General features: G+C 49.8%; 1 protein-coding gene across 5 annotated transcripts in view; it reads left to right on the top strand.

Annotated features, from left to right (window-relative positions):
* Nucleotides 1–20,523, top strand: part of LOC138815348 (zinc finger homeobox protein 3-like) — a 243,070-nt gene that overhangs the window by 177,391 nt on the left and 45,156 nt on the right. For 4 of the 5 annotated variants that reach the window (XR_011368300.1, XM_070004680.1, XM_070004681.1 and 1 more), the window contains exon 5: nt 19,955–20,062. Coding sequence is in view for 4 of the 5 variants with exons in the window: in XM_070004680.1 (XP_069860781.1) it covers nt 19,955–20,062 (108 nt within the window). In the remaining variant the exon portion in view is untranslated. The remainder of the gene's footprint in view (nt 1–19,954; nt 20,063–20,523) is intronic. The other variant, XM_070004683.1, reaches the window with a different exon arrangement.

Raw genomic sequence — 20,523 nt, 5'->3', positions numbered from 1 at the left:
GGAGTCTTCTTCATTTAGGCAGAAGTGGAAAATGCTTTATGCTGAGAGGCACACAATACTTGGGTCATACAACTAGTTAACCCAGCCTCTACTATGTTAAATGTTGGCATAGGCCACATTTGGGTATGCCTTATCATTAGAGCATTGAAAGTGAAATTGAAGCAAAAAATCTATAGAAGGCAAACAGGGCTCCCCAGGCCAGCAGTTCGGATACTCTGGTATGTATTTAGAAGGACTGGAGTATTGCCACTGGAGGAACTCAGGATCACTCTTGCTGGGAAAAGCACTGCAGTACTGAGCGACTGACAAAGGGGCGCACACCCACGCAGCTCCCATGTGACCTCTGCAAGCTTGTGTTTCATGTAAAGGTACCTTCAGGGGTTAAAGTGGCTGTGGCCTCGGCTCTGAAACCTTTTGCCCTTTCTTCTCTGGTAGTTATCAGTCTCTACACTTGGCAGGGTGAAACCTGGCTAGAGCAGCGCGGTCTGGCCCCCGCCTCTCATTGGGTGTCTCCTCCCCTCTGTCCTGTGACTATGGAAGTGCTGCCGTTCCATGTGGAAAAATGTCGTTTTCTATTTATAAATGAGAGGAAATGTTTCCACTGTTTATTCTAGAAGCCTCAGCTGTGCTCTCAAATGCCGAAAATTATGTCCCTGATTACGGCCTCCGTCGGGCCCCTGGACTCTGTCACTGCTCAGGCAGAAGGTGCTTTCTTCCCCCATGGCATCTGCTTTTTACCAGTATTTGTGGCGTCTGTCCTCTCTCGTTGGGTTAGATATTCCTGCTTGCAGAGTGTATTAATGGCATTAGCACCATTGAATGGAGTAGTGATATTTTTTTTCATTTCCTAATTTATAAAAAACGTTTTTGTTTTTTTTTTTAATGTTTGGTTCCAGAAACATGTCAGGAATAGTATGTTAAGCAGCTCACTTTTGGGAGAGACTCTAGTTAATCTTTGAAAAGTGTGTCAGGCACATGTCCTTGTAGGGGCAGATGGAGGTGATAGAGGGCTCTCCCAATGTGGTGAGTCCTCACCCTTCCCGGAGCTTGGGATATAAGAGGATGGATGATGTTTGCTGGCAAGACCTGTATCTGGAGACCCTGAATAAGCGTGCACACCACTGTACAGCCAGCAGGTGTGACTATCGCTGGGAAAGCCCAGGGCGCTTGAAAGGTAGCCAGAGGTTTTGGCCAACGGCTGTTCCCGCAATTTGTGCTTTCATTCTGGTTCCATCGCTGCCTGCAGTGTTCTGCAGAGACAAACCTAGGGATGAACCATTTCCCTTTGTCTAGAAGCATCCGATTTCTTCATTGCTAGTCACCACCACAACAGTCCCATCCCTGTTTTCCTTCCAGCACCTTTATCATCCCTCGAACATGAAAGGTGGCCTTCAAATGGAAGGGCAGGGGTGACTTCCTTTCAAGAGATGAGCTCTTGAGTCGCGGAGAGATCAGCTGGCTTCGGGTGGAGAACTGGGAACTCGTAAACACAGGCATGCTGGACATGGCTCTTGTCTTCTGCCCCTGGACAACCAGGAAACCCAATGGCGGCCGCTGGCCAGGAATTGATTGCATTAATTGATATGCCAATAAGAGAGCTTGTTACATCCGCCATTGGTTAGGAGGCCAGCTAACAAGTCCACTGATCAATGGCACCAATAAAGATTTCATCCATTAATGAGCAACATGGTAATTAATGTTATCCATAAACCAATTAGCCTGGCTAACTAATTCGAGGGTTCACACGGTGAACGGCAGCACCGAAAGTAGACAACCACCAACCCATGTGGCAAGAGGTTGGGTCTTTAGGCAGCATCATGGAGTAGAAGAGAGCCTGGCACTGCGGTGTGTCCACTCCAGATGGGGAAAGTAAAGAAAACATGGGGTTGAGAACCCCTGGCAGACAAGGGCCAACAGCCTGTGGGGCATCACGCTGCAGCATGGCAGAAGCCTGCTCTTGGCCCTGTACCTGCGAGGAGGGGAAGGGATATGGTTTTCTCTTCTAAGTCCTTCAGCCGCCCAGCTTTCCCACGAGAGTCTCTGAGGGGCTGTTAGGGTTGTAATGGAATGACTGAGTCCTCTGGTCACCTCGGTCCCAGCTGGGCACACCCCCGAGGGACACCCGCCCCCCCCCTCCCCAGCAGCTCCCACGCACTGCCCTGTGCTCCTGGAGTCCAGGCCGCAGTCTCTTCTGGGAAACGCAAGTGAGTGGTAAAGTAATTAAGTGCCCCCCCACCCCCACCCCACCCCATGTTTCATGAGGAAGAAAAACGTTGCTAGAAGAAAAGAAAGGAGAAACAGATGACTCGGGGCCGTGCCTTTTCCCTTCCCCTAGTTTTGTAAAAATGACATCAGTGGATTGTTTGCCAAAGCATAACCTGGCAGCCCGGCCGCTCTGCCTGACTGCCTGAGATTTCTGGGGACTGCGCGGCTTGCCAGCTTCAGCCGTGGCAGCATGCCAAGGTGACGTTCCGTGACTAAGCAGAAACAAGGGAGAGGGAGAGAGGGAGGAAGAAGGTATGTGTGGTTGGGGAGCTGGGGGAGACAGTGGGCCCGGGCAGGGCAGGGCGTGGCATGGGGTGAGGAGGAGGCATGTCTGGGGGCAGCGGTCAGGAGGCCGGGTGGCAGGGCAGCGCACTGGGAAACCGGGGTTTCTTGGGCAGTGTGGGGGGGGACATGGGGCTGGGTGTGGGGAGGTGGGGGGGGGAAGGTGAGGGGGAGACACGGGCAGCGCAGATCAGCCAGGGAGGCAGCTGGAGGGGTCTGGCTGGGGAGGCAGCTAAATGAGCCAAAGTGAAGGTGACAGCCCAGAGGCTCTGGAACTCAGGGAGGCTTAGGGAAGCTTTCACCAGCGGCAGGCCCGGCTCTCCACCTATGGAGTTTCCTCGGCATTGTTAGGTATTGACCCTCCCAGCCCCCTTGTGGATTCCCTAATTGAAAATTAATACTAGATCAATGCCATGGGCAATTTGCATATTGATCATAAACAACTTTGAAGGCACCGAGTGTGCAGCGGATCAATAGGGCTCCTGAATAGGCTGCGGAGGGAGCACCTCCCAGTACAATGCACTCTGAGAAAGGTTAATGATTTGGGAAGTTCCTAACTGCTCAGCGCAGGGACGGGGAGCCCCCACACCGCCATGCGCGGCCTCCGCCAGAGCAATCAGGACCAGGCCTGAGCTGCCGCCCTCGGCCCCCTGCGCCCCGCCTGCCCGCCCGCAGACTCCAGGGGAGGATCCCAGGGCCGGTGTGAGGGAAAGGGCTGGCAAGCGGGGGTTTTGCCGTTGCCTTTTTTGGTGATGGATGGAGACGGGAGGCAGTTGGTTCTGGGAAGAGAGCTGTAAAAGGCAGCGGCCAAGCGAAGGCTCCCATCGTTATTCTGGCCCCTTACCCAAAACAGTTCTTCCAGTGAATTGGATGGGGTGAAACGAGACGGAGGCAGGGTGGAGCCCCGTGTCAGCCAGCCTTCCCTTTTGGCTTCTGATCAACGATCAACGTGGAAACCCACATTTCCTTGAGGCTGGGATGGGTTTGGCCCCGCTTTGCTTCTTGTTCATTCAGCTCCTAGTTGTCTTTTTGGCGCTGACCTCCTCTCATCGTGTTACACTGCCCAGCCCCGGGCCTTCTTGTCCCTGCTCTGGCTTTAGGCCCTGACTTTCTGCACCTGGCACATCCCCTAGGGGCCTGCAGGGGTTCCCATCTTCCTGGTCACTGTCTTGGTCTCCCCTCTCCTTCGCCCCCCTCCCCCACAACCCAGCATGGACCTCTGTCTCCTCTCCTGGCTGGAGAAATAGCACGTGGTCCAGCTGGCCCCGTGCGTGCTCAAGCGCACGCATCCTTGTTTAGCAACGAAGCCCAGAACACTCGGTATATAACCACTGTCTGTGTGGGGTCCCCAAAGTACGTTAAGAGAGCCAGTCCTGGATCGGGGCCGCCTGAAGCCTGAGCACAGGGATGCTGTACGCTTGAACCTGGGGACCTCACTGCCGCCCTGAGACAAAGGGCCGCAGGCCCCGCTGCAGAGAGGGGGCCGCTCCTCTGCAGTGCTGTGCTAGTGGGTTCTTTTCCCAGCCAATTTGAGCAAAGTAAATCTCCAGATTTCCACCATACTTAGAAGAGCTAACTGGAAGGTAGCCCCACGGAGCCCTGTAGTCTGATGTGGTCTCTTAACTTTACTGAGTCCTCTGATGCTCATATTGGCGAACACCGCTTCGGAGAGTGGATGTGTGGCCAGGGTCAATGGCTAACTTCTGGCTTTGTCCTGCCATGTCCCTGAGCCCTGGTCCTTCACTGGATCCGGGTGCTGTTCTCTGCTGCTCTCTCCGCTGCTCAGGTGGATTCTGTGGAGCCCGGCGGTGATGGGGCTGCCTCAGGCTGATGGGTTTGAAGACCGTCGTGTGCAAAGGGCGTTTTGGCGTGCCCTTCCCTTCCTCACGCCCCTCCACGCGGCACCCGCAGTATGGGGAAGGAAAGGCCCACGGCAGATGTGATTTCTCTCTGTACTTCCTCCCTCCCTCTGCCCTTATGTGTCACACATACGTGGAGAAAAACAGTCGTCTTTCTGTGGGAAATGCAAACCAGGGCTACCACATAAGCCAAGCAGGTTGTCTCCCGCTCTAATAGCTGTCTGGTAAGGGGCGAGCGGAGACCACGGCCCAGGCCATAAGCTGCTTACAAAGCAGAGTAGTGGGTCTGGGCCCACGGCCGCTTAGAGGAGTCCCCGGAAGCCCCCCCGTGCTGTAGCCGTGCCTCTGGTCCTGCAGCGGACACCAAGGCCTTTGGAGCCTGCTCCGGGACCTGCGCCAGCTCAGGGACTCCTGGGCTCGCCTCTGCGTATTCACTGCCACACCACGCCAGGACCTCTGTGCCCAACAGCCCCGAGGGCCAGCCTCGGTGCCTCACGCCCTCGTTCTTTCAGGTGTGTGTGTGTGTGTGTGTGTTCACGCCTTACTCAGTCAGGTAGCCTCTTGGATTCCTTTAGCCTCCTCTCCTGCTTCGTCATCTCTCTCACCTTCACACATTCCGTCATTTAGCTGTTGTTGTCAGCCCTTACTCTTCCACTGTCCTCACCCCTGACACCCTCACTCCCCCCCCCAAAAAAAAACAACAAGCTGAAATTGCCCCTGTCGGTCGCCTCCCTGAGCCTCCGTTTCCTCTTCTGTGAAATGGGCTTGCCCACAGCATCTCCTTCGGTTGAATGAGCATTGCATGACGACCTGACTATTATTAGAGACTTAGTGATGGCTTAAGCCCACGGGTTCTCTCGGGCTTGCAGTGCTGGTTTTCCAGGCTGGGTTCTCAGTGGTGAAGAGTATTCAGGCAGGAGAAAAGAGAGTAGCCACTCCCACCTGGCCGAATCCTTCTTTTTTCCTCTTTGCAATGAAGGCATTTGTGATTAGCGGGAGCGCAGGTTGTGTGGACAGAATGGAGGTGACCTGCCGGGGCAGGGTGGAGAACTTTGGTTCGGGATGGGTTTGGCTTCAGCCGTGCCGGCCCTGCGGCTGGCCCTCTGCATACGATGACTTCATCATGGAGCTTTTCATTGACTTGGTTGCACTGTGCTGATGAACTGAGACTGGGGACAAGAGCACATAATTGAGGGAAATAAATTCCTATCACAGGTCTGGCTGCAGCCGGGAGCAGGCACATGCTTCCTCTAGGCTGTGTGCGTGTGTGTGTGTGTGTGTGTGTGTGTGTGTGTGTGTGTGTGTGTGTGTGTGTGTATGCACATGCATGCATGTAGAATGGTCCAGCCTCTCCCCAAGATGGGGCATCTCTTCCTTCTTTCCTTTCCCCACCCTCACAGCCCCTAGCTTCAGAGGCAAGCATCCTTCCAGGCCTGCCTCGGTCTCCCGCTTGGCACTGCTTTCCCAGAAGCTAGGCCCCTGGTGTTCATGTGAGGCCTTTATTCCCCCACTTGTGGGTCTGCTCGTTCCCCTCATGTCCCTGCGCTGGCTTCCCCTCCTCCCACCTCCCCCCGCCTGTGTGCTCCCCTTCGGTTGTGTGCATACTCCAGCCTGGCTCTCCGTGAAGACACAGAAGGAGAAGCAGTGTTGCTGTCCTTAATTGAAGCCGCATTTCATTCATCTAGAAATGAGACGGGAGAGGGGCGGGGCGGAGTTTTCCCGGGCATTTGCCTACTTGCAGCTGATTCAACACGGCGCTAGGCCTGAAGAGATTGTGGTGCAAGATCTTGAGAATTTATGAGTCAGAGTCATTTGCATAACACGAAACCAGAAATCTGACAACTAGACACCTGGTTTTTAAGCACACCCCCCCCACACATGCATGCATGCGCGCGCGTGCGCACACACACACACACACACACACACACACACACATCTGCAATTCATTCTCTCACAAACTAGGAAAATTAGCTGCTCAGGTCACCAGGTTATCTGAAGCTGGTCATCACTAAGCAGTTGTTTGCTACACAAAGATTTTTCCCTCAGTGTTTTCTGCGCTTGAAGAAAACAAAAACCTTTCCCGGCGCTATGAAGTGCACGTGTTGTGGGCTGGGCATGCACATAATGGCTGGGCTGGGGAGGCAGGTTGCCTCCGTTACAAAGGAGCATGGGTAGCGTGCAGCCGAGGAGAAGAGAGATGGAGAGCCCTCACTTGACACCCTCTGACCTCAAGCCAGTGGAGCTGAATGCTGGAGAGCCAGGACTGAAATTGCAGTCACTTTAGATTATTCGGAGCGAGGAGAGGCAAGGAAAAAAGGGTCTGTTGACTACAGGAAGCTGAATTCTTCCTCTGCTGAAAAGCTTATTAGTGGAAGGGGAAAAAAGCAATTACTTGGCTTTTACTAGTTCTCGTGCGGCCGGGATTCGGGGCTGTTCAGCCACCCTGTCACCAGGGCCTTGGACCTCATCCTGGTTGCAAGATATCTGTGCTGGGAATTGCCCCCAAGCCATTTCCCTCTTCCAGAAAGAGCAGGAAAGCTAGGCCTAGGTGGGTGAGTAGAGAGGAGGAGAGGGAGAGGAGCTGGGTCACTTCCCCGCCCTGTCTTTAGACAGGGAAAGAAAGCAACAGAAGAGAGGAATCTGGCTAAATGATAAAGAAAGCAACAGAAGAGAGGAATCTGGCTAAATGATAACACACCCACGTAGGAAACAGCACGGTGTGCGCTGAAATCCCCATGCTAACCATGGTAAAACGGAACACAGTTCATCAGTAGCACGAAAGGGAAACACGGGCTGTTTGGGGTGGGCACCGGTAGAAAGAGGAGGAGGTTAAGGAGGTGAAGGAAGCGGGCGAGTGAAGATGAGGACGATGGTCAAAGTACTCTATGTATAAAGTGTGACAAGAACTGGAGAAACCTGTTGCCGTTGTTTTTAGAAGGGAAAGCAGCGATGATGGAGAGGGGGAATTTGGTGGGATATATCGTATTTATGTATGGAAACATACCAAGGAACCCTCCCTCTCTTATGAACAAGTATATTTTAATAAAAATTTTAAAATTTATATGTATACACACACACATACCAGGGTGCATAGAAGCATCTAGGTTGTGTAGATAGAAGCATCTAGGCAAGCACTAGGTGGCCAAGCAGATAACAGATGCCCTTTGCCTAGGCACACAGATCTAAGGACTGGCTTGGTTTTGGAATGTAGTGAGACCCCACGGCGCTCATCCTCCGTGAGCATCCTGCCTGTGCTCTCATTTACTATGTGGCCCTAGCAACTGACATCTTTCATGCCCAGTCTCCCGGCCTGGCCAGCCAAGGTGTTTGTGGTCAGCACCTCCAAGTAAATGCCCGACACTGATCAGGTTCCCAGGAGCAGCTGTCACTACTCTTTAGAACCCATATTTAGGCTTGTGCATGTTCTCCTTGTTTGGACTAGCCTGAAGATAATCTTTTCCTCCTCCTCCTCCTCCTCCTCCTCCTCCTCCTCCTCCTCCTCCTCCTCCTCCTCCTCCTCCTCCTCCTCCTCCTCCTCCTCCTCCTCCTCCCTCCTCCTTCTTCCTTCTTCCTTCTCCTTCCTTCTCCTTCTCCTTCCTTCTCCTTCTCCTTCTTCCTTTTTTTCTTTTTTTTGTTGGTGGTGGGGCTTGAACTCTGGGCCTGAGCGCTGTCCCTGAGCTCTTCAGTTTAAGGCGAGCACTCTACCCTTTGATCCACAGCGCCACTTCCGGTTTTCTGGTGATTCATTGGAGATAAGAGTCTCAGGGACTTTTTCTGCCTGGGCTGGTTTTGAACTGCAATTCTCAGATCTCAGCCTCCTGAGTAGCTAGGATTCTAGGTATGAGCCCCCGGCACCCGGCTCTAGCCTGCAGCTTTTCTAACCCTAAAAAGAATGTCTGATTTGGTCACCTTAGTTGTGTCTAGCTAAATTTTTATGCAGCTAGGTTTTTCGTTTACCTCAGTGACTTATCTGTTCTTGCTCGTATCTCTGTTCTTTTTTTTTTTTTTTTTTTTTTGTCGGTCATGCGGCTTGAACTCTGGGCCTGGGCACTGTCCCTCAGCTCTTCAGCTCAAGGCGAACGCTCTACCACTTGAGCTACAGCGCCACTTCCGGTTTCCTGGTGGTTTATTGGAGATCGGAGTCTCAAGGTCTCTCTTGCCCCGGCTGGCTTTGAACCTCGATCCTCAGATCTCAGCCTCCTGTGTAGCTAGGATTACAGGCGTGAGCCACCAGCGCCCGGCGTCGTATCTCTGTTCTTCAAATGCTTTCTCCTGGAGGCTAGGATTTCACATTGTCTTTATTTCTGTTCTTCTGGAACATTTCTTACCTTTCTCAACTTTTCACCCAAGTTTCCTAATGGTTGAGTCAATTCACGGACGAATGCCTTTCAGATAGAAATGGATGTTTTCTCTACTGTAATACATATTTGAGTCATGATCTCGTGTGTGTGTGTGTGTGTGTGTGTGTGTGTGTGTGTGTGTGTGTGTGTGTGTGTGTGAACTTTCTCATTGGTTGCTATCTGTATTCTTTTGTTTCAAGATCTTGCTTGGTAAGCATGGAATTGCCATCATCATTCTAATTATTGGTGGTGGCATTAATTCTGCGTTACCTTTGTCTATCGCGTCATGTTCCCTTCTTACAGTGTTTAGTCTGGCAAAGTAAAAGCCAGGTGAAGCTTTTGTTTTCATTTTGAGTGTCCTGATGCCCTCTTTGCTTATTAGGTTTGTGTTTCACTTGGAAAAGTTGCCCACTTAGGAATGAATGGTGGTGGACGATTCTGTCCTGCGTAGGCCTTCCTGCAGTTCAGTGAACACACAGAAGAGTCTCTACCTATCCAACATGAATTCTTTAAGAGAGAATTATTGCTGGCGGAGGGGGGGGGGGGGGGGAGGCAGGCCGCGGGGAGGCTCTAGTGGTAGAGTTCTTGCCTAGCAAGCACTGAGGCCCTGAGTTCAAACCCCAGCACTGACAATGAAAAGGAATTATGTGCTACCAATTTCTGTAGATCCCTTGTTCCAAACTGTGGTAAATACTAGCTTTCTTTAAATCGCTGAATAATTATTTTCCTGCCTAGAACCTTGACATGGTCATCGCATGTCGCATAGAGTCATCATTTTTCAAACATCCCCGCTACTAAAGAGTATGAATGCAAGCCTGTTCAGATGCTTTCCTTAACGTTTGTTGCTGAATGTATGTTTGTTTTTGTGCCTTGAAATGTACTGCTACATAAAATTGAGAATATGTAATGGGAGTGTGTTGTTTTTCAAGGGTTCCCTGGCTTGTTTGTAGGTCTCAAAAGGAAAAGTTAAATAGGTGTACACAGAGTCCTAAAACTTAGTCTAAAATATAGTTAGCTCCGAGTGACTTGATGAAAGACTGCTGTGGTCCGGGCTGTGGAAGGGATGTGGGGTGCACTCGCATTAAACCTGGGGGGAGAAAGGGAGGACACAAAAAATGTTTCATTGTATGGTATCCAGAACATTTTTTTTTTAATGTAGAGGCTTTGGATTCATTTGGCATGACTTTTGGAGTTTCCAAATCGAAAAGAGGGAGAACTAACAGTTTTCTTTCTCCCTTTCAGCAGAGAAACACTGTACAAAGTCCCTATGAAGTATGACAACGATTTGGCAGTTCAATCTACCTTCCCCCCCTCTCTCCCCTCCTCCCCCTCCACCCCCCCCCCCCCGAAAGTTCGTGAATGTAAACCTTTTGGATTTTCTCTCTACCACAGCTTTCCCGCTTCACTTTCTTTGCAGTTTTCCCAGGAATTGTCAGCTGAACATGTTGCTCCCATCGCCTGTCTGTGTCAGACCGGAAGCGCATTTGGTTTGGGAGAGTGGCCCAGTGCTTGACTTTCCTTGTGTGAGCGAGTGCTGAACTGGCTCAGATCTGTTTGACTCGAAGCGCTCCTCATAGAGTCAGGCTCCTTCCTCATATCAGGCAACTTGTGACAGGCACTTGAAGATTCCCCAGGATGTTTGGAGACGAGGATCCCTTCTCAGGCTTCCTCCAGAGGCTCCGACATGTGCCCAGTATGCCATTCTTCACCATCTGAGGGCACTGATTTTCGGGCACACGAGTCTGACCAGGGCGGAACAGATTTAGGCAGTTGCTTTTCGGAGTGAAATGTTGCTTGAAGTTGGTCTGATTTCTCTGGGTCCAGTTTGGAGAGTGTAAGCCTCTGTTTGTGCTTTGTTTTTATGAATCAGCTTGTGTCCTGTCAGCTGTGCATCTAAGTGGCTTATGATTGTGCAAAAGGAACTCATTGGCAGTCTCCCATGCTGCCATCCACTGGTGGGAATAAAGGAGTATTTCTGCCTGGATTCTGGTGCTCCTCAAAATAGCTTAGAGACCCTTCAGGTAACCGTGGACTTCAGGCGAAGGCGGCCAACAAGCTGGGAATTCAGGTCCTTCATTTGTGTGTCATGTGACTCTGACCTCTGGAGTCATGGCTTTTATTTTTCTTGATTGTGTGCTTTGCTATTTGTGTTGGTGGTAGGAAACAAAATGTTTCCCTTTCTCCTTCAGTTCGCATAGCTTTGTGAAAACAGGCTGTGATTCTGTTTGGCCCTAGAAAATCGGGCCGCCCCAGTGCTGCAGATGCCTCTCACCTGCCTCCCTTGCTACAGCTCCTGGACAGAGTTTATCCTTCACTGCGGACGCTCTCGTTCCGAGAGCCATCCCACAATGCTTCTCTTATGCCCATTAGATTCTTATCACCATCATTTAATACCGCTTCTGCTGTATCCTTTTCATTTCCCATACACCTTGATTTGGACACAGATGCTTGAACAACTCACGGGCCTTCTCTGACTGTTCTCCATGTATTTCAAGCATTTTCCCATTGAAGTAAATATAGAAATGAATCAGCTTTACCTTTTTTCTTCCCTCTTCTCTCCTCTCCCATTCTCTCTTCCTCTCTGTCTGTCTACTTGCCTGCCTGCCTGCCTGCCTGCCTGCCTGCCTGCCCATCTATCTATCTATCTATCTGTCTGTCTGTCTGTCTGTCTGTCTGTCTGTCTGTCTGTCTGTCTGTCTGTCTGTCTGTCTGTCTGTCTGTCTTCAACAAGCCAAGTCAGTTTTGATTCAAAAGGAGATTCTAGTGTTTATTGGAAACAGTTAAATTTTTGTTTTTAATCACTTTCTTCCTATCACTCACACGTATTTATCTGTCTTGTCTTCTCTCCAGCGGTGGAAGGCTGGCAGTGTTTATTTGAAGCGGGTGTAATGGAAAGACAGATGGTTGGAGGGACCGCTCAGGCCTCACACCTGGAATGTTAAAAAGCTTTCAAGTAGATCTGTTCTGTTGAGAAATGTCCCTTTCTGGAAAGGCGGGGTGTGGGTGGAGAGGAGGGACCCGGTACCCTGTCAGAAGCTCCCCTGTGTGTTCCTGGGCCTCCAGTCGGATTGTCTGTCCAGGTGCTCTGCTGACTCCTTTTAATCCATGAAATGGTTTGTTCTTCATGTATCACATCTTCTGCCTTAGAGAACTTACTCCATCTTCCCTCTCATCCGTTCCTCAGGAACGCACGGCGTCCGAAGCATTATTTTCCCCAAGTACTTTGTTTGCAACAGCCTGGAGAGGGACACCCCTTTTTAGTCTCAAGGATCTTTTATTTTACATGCCTCTTCCTTTCCAGAATATTCTGGTTTGGTGTGAGGTTAAACTGTGCAAAATACTGTTTGAAAGAAAGGAGGAAAAAGAGAAAGGAACTTGTCAAAATGCATTTGTTAGATCATGTTTTAAATGAAGTACAATTGAAGGTAGTTTCTGTCCAAAGAAAAGGGAAAAACCCTGCAAATCCGCTGAGCTCCCAGACAGCGCGCCTCCTTTGTCGGGGCGCTGACATTGAAGTGTAATTTTTCATGGTTATTTGGACTGGAAAATGGTGGGTGGGGGGGGAGAGATGGGTCTGCGATTATTTCCCATAAATGACAACACAATCACATCACGCTCCGCTACAAACATGCTCGGGGAATTTGCCTTTTTTTTTTTTTTTTTTTTTTAACATTTCATGTGTGAAAGTAACAGCCACAATCATGGCTCTGTAGAAATCCAAGAGAACTAATCCCTTCAGAGCTCTGGGATGGTAGCTGGCTTTCTTCTTGAGTCTCAATACCGAGACTGTTGCAGGGTTCAGTTTGTATTTTGCACACTGAAACTCACACCTTTGTGGTTATTTTATTTATTAAAAAATAAAACAACAACCACCACAAACCACCTCGTCCTGTGAATAGCCACCAGGTGAGTCTGCCACGGATCCCCTTCCCCGTGTGCTTTGTCGCTGCCAGTCTGCTTTTATCCTTTCTGGGTTTCTGCAGGGGGCAGCCCAGGTGCTGCTGCAACCCAGGCTGATAAATGGAACTTGTTGCCATTCTGGCTTTAGGCGTTCCCTCCCTTTTTCTCCTCTCTTGACCCCACCCCCCCCCCCCCTTAATTCTAGTGTGGTTTAGACAAACTCTTCAAATGACCAAGTGCCCTTGCCTGCAAGAGCTAAAATGGCAGGACTCATCCCTGGCTCTGTAATGGCTCCGGGGGTCTGTGCTGTTCCCACAGGAGGGACAGCCTGGAAGGGAGATTTTCTCTGGAAGGCCTCTGTCCCTTTGGACTCCTAATAGGCTCATTCCTGGGATGCTCCCGTCAGAGGCGAAGGAAGTACAAAGGCAATGGTGAAGGGACCCTCCTCCCTCTTCCCCCCCCCCCCCGCACACACACACACACACACACACACACACACACACTCCCCCCCCCCCCCCCAGTCTCTCTCCTTATTGGCCAGCCAGACCTCACTTTACCCAGCAAGGGCCCCACAGGCAGAAACTGCAGGCCTGGCCCCACCTTCCCAGGCCGCCTCTTGCTGCAAGATCTCCATTTTTCTTGTTTCTGTAAACAGTGGCAAGATCTTCAAATATACAAAAGCACAAATGGTCTCTATTCCCCAATTAGTCATTTTTAATAATACCCAGAGTTGCCTCCAGAGTGCTGATTCTCACAGCTTGATTCCAGAAGGCAAGATGGCGGGGGGGGGGGGGGGGGAGACGGCTGAAATTCCTTCAGTGTCAAGTCTTTCCCAAAGCCCCCCTTCCTCCCAGGTCAACAGCTTTCAAGCTCTGTCCAGAAGCATCAGGCATGTGGGCAGAGGCGCGCCTAGCAGCCCTTAGAATTTTGCGGTCAATACACACCTGAAGAATCTGTGTGAAAAGGAGCTTCTCCCTGGAGGAGGGTGCGGGTCTCATCCTCTTTCCTGCCTACGCCCTCTTTCCTCTCAATTGGCTCCAATCTGTTTGTAAGCACCATCTTCAACAAGCTAATTTTGTTTAAGCCACTGATTAGAGATTTGCTCCTTTAAAAAAAATAAAAATAAAGTCACTAGGGTGGGAAAATGACACAGGCAAAGCTGAATTAAGATCCGTCTCAGGTAGCCCAGTGCTCCTAGCCTGGCAGAGCAAAAATGGGTGCGGAAGTGGCAAATAGTCAAGGCAACAGCGCCCCTGGAGGGGAACACCTCCCTCTGCCCTTTCCTGGCTCAATTCTTAGACCCTGAGTGAAAAGGGGAACAGGGGGAGTCCAGGCCAGCAGGAGAGGCCCACGTGACCCCTTGGCCAGGTTTCGGATCATCCTTCTCACCCAGCGCCGTCGGCTCTGCTGGAGTTGTAAGGGCTGTTGGAAAAGAAACGACACCCTGAGGGGGGGGGGGATATTAATACTCGGAGTGAGCAAGTGAATGCTTCAGCTGGAGCCCTACCCCCCTCCCCCCTCCCCGCCATCCCCGACCCACGTCCGTGCTCATCTTAAGCTTTCACGCCTGGGACACGGCAGTTGAATTTCACAATGTCCCACTCGTACTGAGATGCGGCTCCTAGGTCCTTCTCTTGTGATTTTCTTGATGCGTTTATAACCTGCTAGGAAGCAGAAAATGGAATGAACAGAGTTGGTGAGCAGCTTTAAAAAAGTGTGGATAGATAGATAGATAGATAGATAGGTAGATAGATAGATAGATAGATAGATAGACGACTTCCAACAGACTTGTTTGTAACTGCTCTATTCCATGTTCGCACCTCAGAACCTTCAGCCAGTCACCTTTATAGAGACACTAAGGGAACAATTCCTAATTGCAGTAAGCAAACCACCTTGATTTAAGAGACTATCCCTGGAGCTGAGGTACTGTCACCGCTGGGAGCTGCCTCTCAGGTAGCTTCCAGTCAGATCATCAGAGCTGGAAAGAAGCATAGAATAAAACATGGTTGTGAAGCTTCCTGCATTCCGGATTGGCCTCTATTGGCAAAACGAAGCATGCATATTCTGTAGACGCCAGTTCATGTTCTGTAGCTAGTTAGAAGTTTCTTATTGGTAGCTAAATGCCAAGAAGACCGTCTTTCCCTGGCCTTCCAAGTCATGCCAGCCAAGGCTGAAAGAAGACAACTGATTGGCTGGAGTATATAGTGAGGGAATCTCAGAGTCCATGATTGGCTGGGACATACAGTGAGTGATTCTCAGAGTCCATGTGGACACTGGAGGAAAAGGAACGAGAGGATAAAGCGTAGCCCCCGTTCCCCTTCTCTACCACGGATTCACCAGCAGGGGCCACTTGTAGCTGCCACCCTGTGTTACTCCTGCTGGTCAGTGTCTGAGCTTCCCACCTCTCCCAGTGGTCATCCTTAGGTTAATTAGGTAGAAAATGGAGAAAAGAATAGCTTTAACCCTATCTTCAAAGTAAGCAGATTGGTTATTTTTTTTTTTCTTCCAAAGAGGTCCCATATACAATTAAAACTTGTTTCTGGTAAACCTCATTCCAGGAAGGATGAGCTTTTAACAAAAGGCTTTTGACAGCTGCAGGCGATTTCATTTTTTTTAATGCCGAATGAAAAATCAATACATTTTTCTGGGTTATACATATTCAGAACAGGCCTGATATTTCCATTATAATGGAAAGTGGGTGTCTGCGCACTTCAATCCTGTCAGAGCCGCACCACCGCATTTTCCAAGCTACTGCTAAATATTTCAAACCTGATTTGATTGTGGTTCATGACAGCTAATGTTTCTCAGCTCTTGAGCCTGCCGACAGGCAAACACACTTTATCTCCCCCCCCCCAACAAACGTCGTTCTCCCCCCTCTACCCCAAAGGGGGAAAAAAAAAGAACAATTTCATTCTTGGGGGATCACAGATTGGTGTATTATTTAAGGAACACGTTTGTGTAAGAGCCTTGGTTAGAGACACCCTGATTCTTAGGAGAATTTCCTGAATTTCGATCACATCGAAGCAAGGTGGGGGCTTTGTCAGGTTTGAATTAATCTACATTATCCTGTTAAGAGTCAGGAACCGGGGGATTAGTCTTAATCATTGATTGACTCCCCTTTCCATCAAGCCTGTAAGCGATTTGTAAAATACCCCAATGGACACATCACTCGGCCCCCGTTATTTGAGGGGAACAGTATTTTTCTTTTCTTCACAACGGCGCCGTTTTCTTGTGGGTGATGCGTTCAGGAGGTGTGCGAGGCTGAACGCCGGCTTGGTGATGATTCCACTTCTATTTCTGACTTCTGCCTGGCGCTGCTTTTTCACAAACCACGTTCCAGGTTGTTGGTAAATGGTTACAAATCCTCTGCGGGGCTGCCGGTTGGCACGGCCCCCCCTCCCCCCCCCCTCCAGGAGCCAGGCCCACCTTCCCTGATGTACAAGGTGCGTGATGAGAACAATTGGCATTTGTGGTGAGCAGAAGCCACCTGGGCTGGAGGGGGATTCTCTGGGATTATGGTTGCAGCCTTGCCAAAACTTTTCTGAAGCAGCCTTGGGAGGCTTCCCCTGTTAGGATGTGTTTACCTGCCAGGGCTCCCCCACCCGAGGGCTCTGCCCTTAACCAGGAGATGCCAGTGATGGGAGCAAGGCAGGGCTGGTCCAGCACTTGAAAGCGCTGTTTGGGAGCTGTGGAAAGGAGGTGCTGATGGAGAGAGATTTTTAGGGGCCATCAGTCATGTTGTACGTGGAAGTGAAAAGCAGAAGGGACAGCAGGCAGAGGTAGCTAGTTTTCAAGACTGGAGTCCATTTCCTTAACCCTTTTGTCCACTCACACACAGGCTCGAGGGCCATCGCTGGGGGCCCAGCCATCCAGGCTAACTTCCGCAGGGTTTTGCGGGGATCTGTGTGGGTTATGTGGCATCTGCTGCCTCCCGCCATGAACCAGAGCTCAACGGAGGCACGGTGGGGCTGATGAGCCCCACATCTAGGTCCTGGTGACACCCTTGAGCAAGCGGAAAGCACTCCTGATGTGATCTGGCTGGAATCAGAAGTATACGGTTTTGATGTGTCTGTTTTGGTCTTGAAAATATCCCAGTATCCCCGCAGCTTTGTGTGTTTTGGTGAGGAATTCCAAATCCCCACGTCTCTAGTGAAAGATGGGATTCGCCAGTGAAAAACCATCATTGTCCAAAACTTCCTCGTCTCCACCACCTGTCAGCAGTAGATAGTATAGAAAAGAAGACGCAAGGCACCTGTAATGACCACTGCCCCCCCTGCCTCCCACCCCCGGCCAGTTGCCACCGAGGGAAAAAGCCAGGACCAGTGTTAGATACACATCTCTAAAGGAAGCGAGGGCTCCACGTGCAGCACCTCTCTTTGCTTCAGAGTCCAGGAGAACCAACCTTCTCTAGGCCTGGCCTTGCTTTCCGGTTTGGGAACCAATAAAAACATACCCTGTCTGCGGAGCATTGTAGGCCTGAACTGCCCAGACAAATACACGGTTTGTATCCTTGCTTTTTAATCATTTCTCTACCTTTATTGGTATTCAGAGCTCACAGATTTCCAGTTACTGTCAGCCTGGGCTTTCATCCATTTTAAAGAGTTCAATCTCCCCCCCCCCCACCCCTTCACTGTTGATGATGATGGTATAAAGACAGATGGTGTAGCTGCTTATGAATGTCCTATTTTATTTCTCCAGGACCAGACAGTTCACTTGGAGATGTATATTATTTCCACATGCTCAGGTTAAGCCGCCCAGACTTGGTCTGTCTCCTGCAGTCAGGAGCCCTCCTGGGCCTTGCCATGCAGAGGGCGACACCTGTAGGTGGCATGCAGAACTGCAGGGAAGCTTTTGCTTGGCTGAATGCAACTCGGTTTTTAGCTGAGATGAAGATACTGATGCCCTGTAAAAATGAGCTGGCTTGTCCAGAAGCTTCTTAACCATTTCATCTACCATGCATATGGCATTTTTAGTGAATGAACCACAGACAAATCAAGAAGAGGAAGACTTGATTTAAAAATCTTGAATTTAAAAAAGAGGAGCAAAATAAGCTCCTGAAACCAGTTAACCTGCTCATTGGAACTTAGCCACCTTCACTTTATATACATGCAATAGGCCAGGAGAGAAGAAAGCAAAGCCCCAGGTGGGCTCACTGGGTCCAGGAATAGTCACAGAGCACCCACGTGGCTTTCCTGCTTATTACATCAAGGGTCTGCCCATTCTTTGGTCTCTTGTCTTCTGAATACATTTGTTTGGCATGGGGTTGATACCAGATAAGAGTTATTAACTCTCTACTCCAGTAGCTAGTGGCTGTATAACATGCAGGGGAGAGGCCGCTGGCCTTGGTAATAAATGGTCATTCCTTTCCCTCTAGTTTTAGGTGTCAGACAGTCTCTATCTAACATGGTAATGGGTGTGTGTGTGCTAGAGAGTGGGTACTATTGGGCCATTTCTTCCCCTAATCAAATTTGATGGAGGTATCAGTACTAGATATTTTATATCACAACATGTATTGACACAAACGAGTATATTTTTGGAGACCCAACTAATTTGAGCAGACCCAATTTTACTGAATGCTGATATCACCATTTAAGGATGAATTTTACAGTTACAGTGCTGGAATTTTTTTTATCAAAAGCTTAAAAGTGTACAGGGACTATCTTGACCAATCATAATTGAAATGGCACATGCATCACAGTGTGTAACTTGCTTGTTATTATGTATACTTTTTTTCTCTACTAAATGATGTATGGTGTTAATATTGAGCCATATATTTGATTAACTTCAAGTTATGACTGCTTAATTCTTCTTTGTTTGAATTAAAGGTGGGCTGGGCAGCTCGAGGTTCACTTTACTGTGCAGCAACACAAAAAAAGGAGTGACAGGATTTATATATGGCACTCTTGGCTGGTGATGAAAATTAGCAGTGTTTTATTCCTTCTGTGCTTCCCATGACTCCCTCACACCCTTCCCCTCTAGTTGCTAATAAATAAAGAACATTCTCTGATTCCTAAATAAGTGGTTGATTCTAGTCATGGGATCTAGTCTGATTCCTATGATCAGCCATTGGACCTGCTGCATTATCTTTCTAGAATTAGGAAAATCTGATTCTATAAAAATGCTTTCTTCCTTGACTATTTGGAAACTCTCTGAAGTCAGTTTGTTTTCTCTCCTATCCCCCCCTTCTATGGTATAACATTAGAGGCTATATTCTGGAGGCTTGGAGGTAATAACAGGTCAATTATTTAAAAGCAGAGTTGGGTTAGAGAACTCTTGTCTTAGTATTAGCCAGAGCACAGTTTTAGCCCATGGTATCCTGGTCCTTTGTCCCTTCTTGTGCCTTTAGGTGGCGTGCATGCATGCGTGTGTGCTTCTGTGTGTGTGTGTGTGTGTGCGCGCGCGTGTGCGCGCGTGCCCCTGCTTTCACACTCGTACCTTGGTAGGCATAGCTCTTTGGTGCATGGTTTGGGTGTTTTACTTGTAAATTTAGCCTGTTGCTACTTAATATTGGTGTTGGATAATGGGTCAAAGGGCCAGGAGAACTCTCTTGCCTTCGGTGTCTAGCGTATCTTTTCTTCTTTGCCACGTGGGCAGATGGCATTTGCTTCCTGTCCAACCTCGTGTTGAAAGGCCGGTCTTCCACCTTCACTGCAACCCTGTGTGCCAGCTGCAGACAAGTTTTCCTGTGTTGGTTTTGAACTATTAAGGAGGAAGGAATGGAATGACTTCCAAAAGGAAAGCGGATGAAGTGTGTGAGGAATGTTTATGCCTTGGCCTCTCCTCACTGACTCCGGCATGCATTTAGTATGTGGAACTGTTTGTGTTGAAGAAACTATCTCACTGGTATTCTATGAGTTAAGGACACGAGTGACTACCACGTTCACAACCGCCACCAGCACATGCGCAGACACTGCCTGGCCAATGATGGGTCTGTGACTGGCTGTTTTGGTCCAACGACTCGATGCTCTGAGGTTGGAGCTAGGCACGAAGATAATGTGTGGCTACTTTCATTGCGTTTTGAAGGGTAAGAACCTGAGTTTAGGGACTGAGGATAGGAGTTCATTGCTTCAGAATCCATCTGAAAATGCCAAATGGCCACATGCTTGGCGCGAGTCACAACCTCATACCAGTTGCTTCCCCGTGCCATGATACGTGCTCAGCACGCCCAGTCTCTCAGGGGCTGGAAGGAAGAGAAGAAAGACAATCTTTGGCGGCATCTGTTTGGTGATCCTTTGAACTAGGGGCTCAGAGACCTTTCTCGTTTTTCTGTGTTTCATCCCTGACATCTTTGCCAACCTTCTATTTCAGAAGAAGCCATTGACGATGTGGAAGGACCCAGTGAGTCAGCTGCCGACCCCGAAGAGCTTGCTAAAGACCCGGAGAGTGGAGGCGAGAAAGAGCAGAGCAAGTGGACAGGTAGTGTGCTGTGCGGCTGGCCCCGGCCCCCTGGGCGTCTCCTCTGCAGGATGGCATCACTACATCCAGGAGGAAATGCAACCGCCATCCTAACCCCAAATCCTCTGTCGGCTCTGAGTGAGGAGGAGAGGGGTTTCGTTTTGTTTGGGTAGTGGCCTCCTTCGCTCCCCGTTATAACATTGACCTTTTTCAAACGACCCACAAGCCACCTTGTGTATTCTCCATCCAGGTGTCAGGCTCTGTGCCTCAATTTGTTGAGCTCAGGTTTCTCGACTAATGCCTTAGCGTGGGTGTGTTTGCCCTTTGTGTCATTGTTGAAGGTTCAGGAAGGAGATGGGTTCCTTGCGACTGGGTCAGGCTCACCCGCATCCCAGCCTCAGGATGCTCGGAGGCCGTCAGCAGCGGAAGGCGAAGGTGGTCATTGCCTTAGTTTCGGCGCTGCGGCAGGGCCTGCCTGTTCT

The sequence above is a fragment of the Dipodomys merriami genome, unplaced genomic scaffold (assembly GCF_024711535.1).
Source record: "Dipodomys merriami isolate MVZ:Mamm:240054 unplaced genomic scaffold, mDipMer1.0.p SCAF_64, whole genome shotgun sequence".
Lineage (NCBI taxonomy): Eukaryota > Metazoa > Chordata > Mammalia > Rodentia > Heteromyidae > Dipodomys > Dipodomys merriami.
The sequence above is the reverse complement of the archived record's forward strand: the minus strand, read 5'-3'. Positions and strand labels throughout refer to the sequence as shown.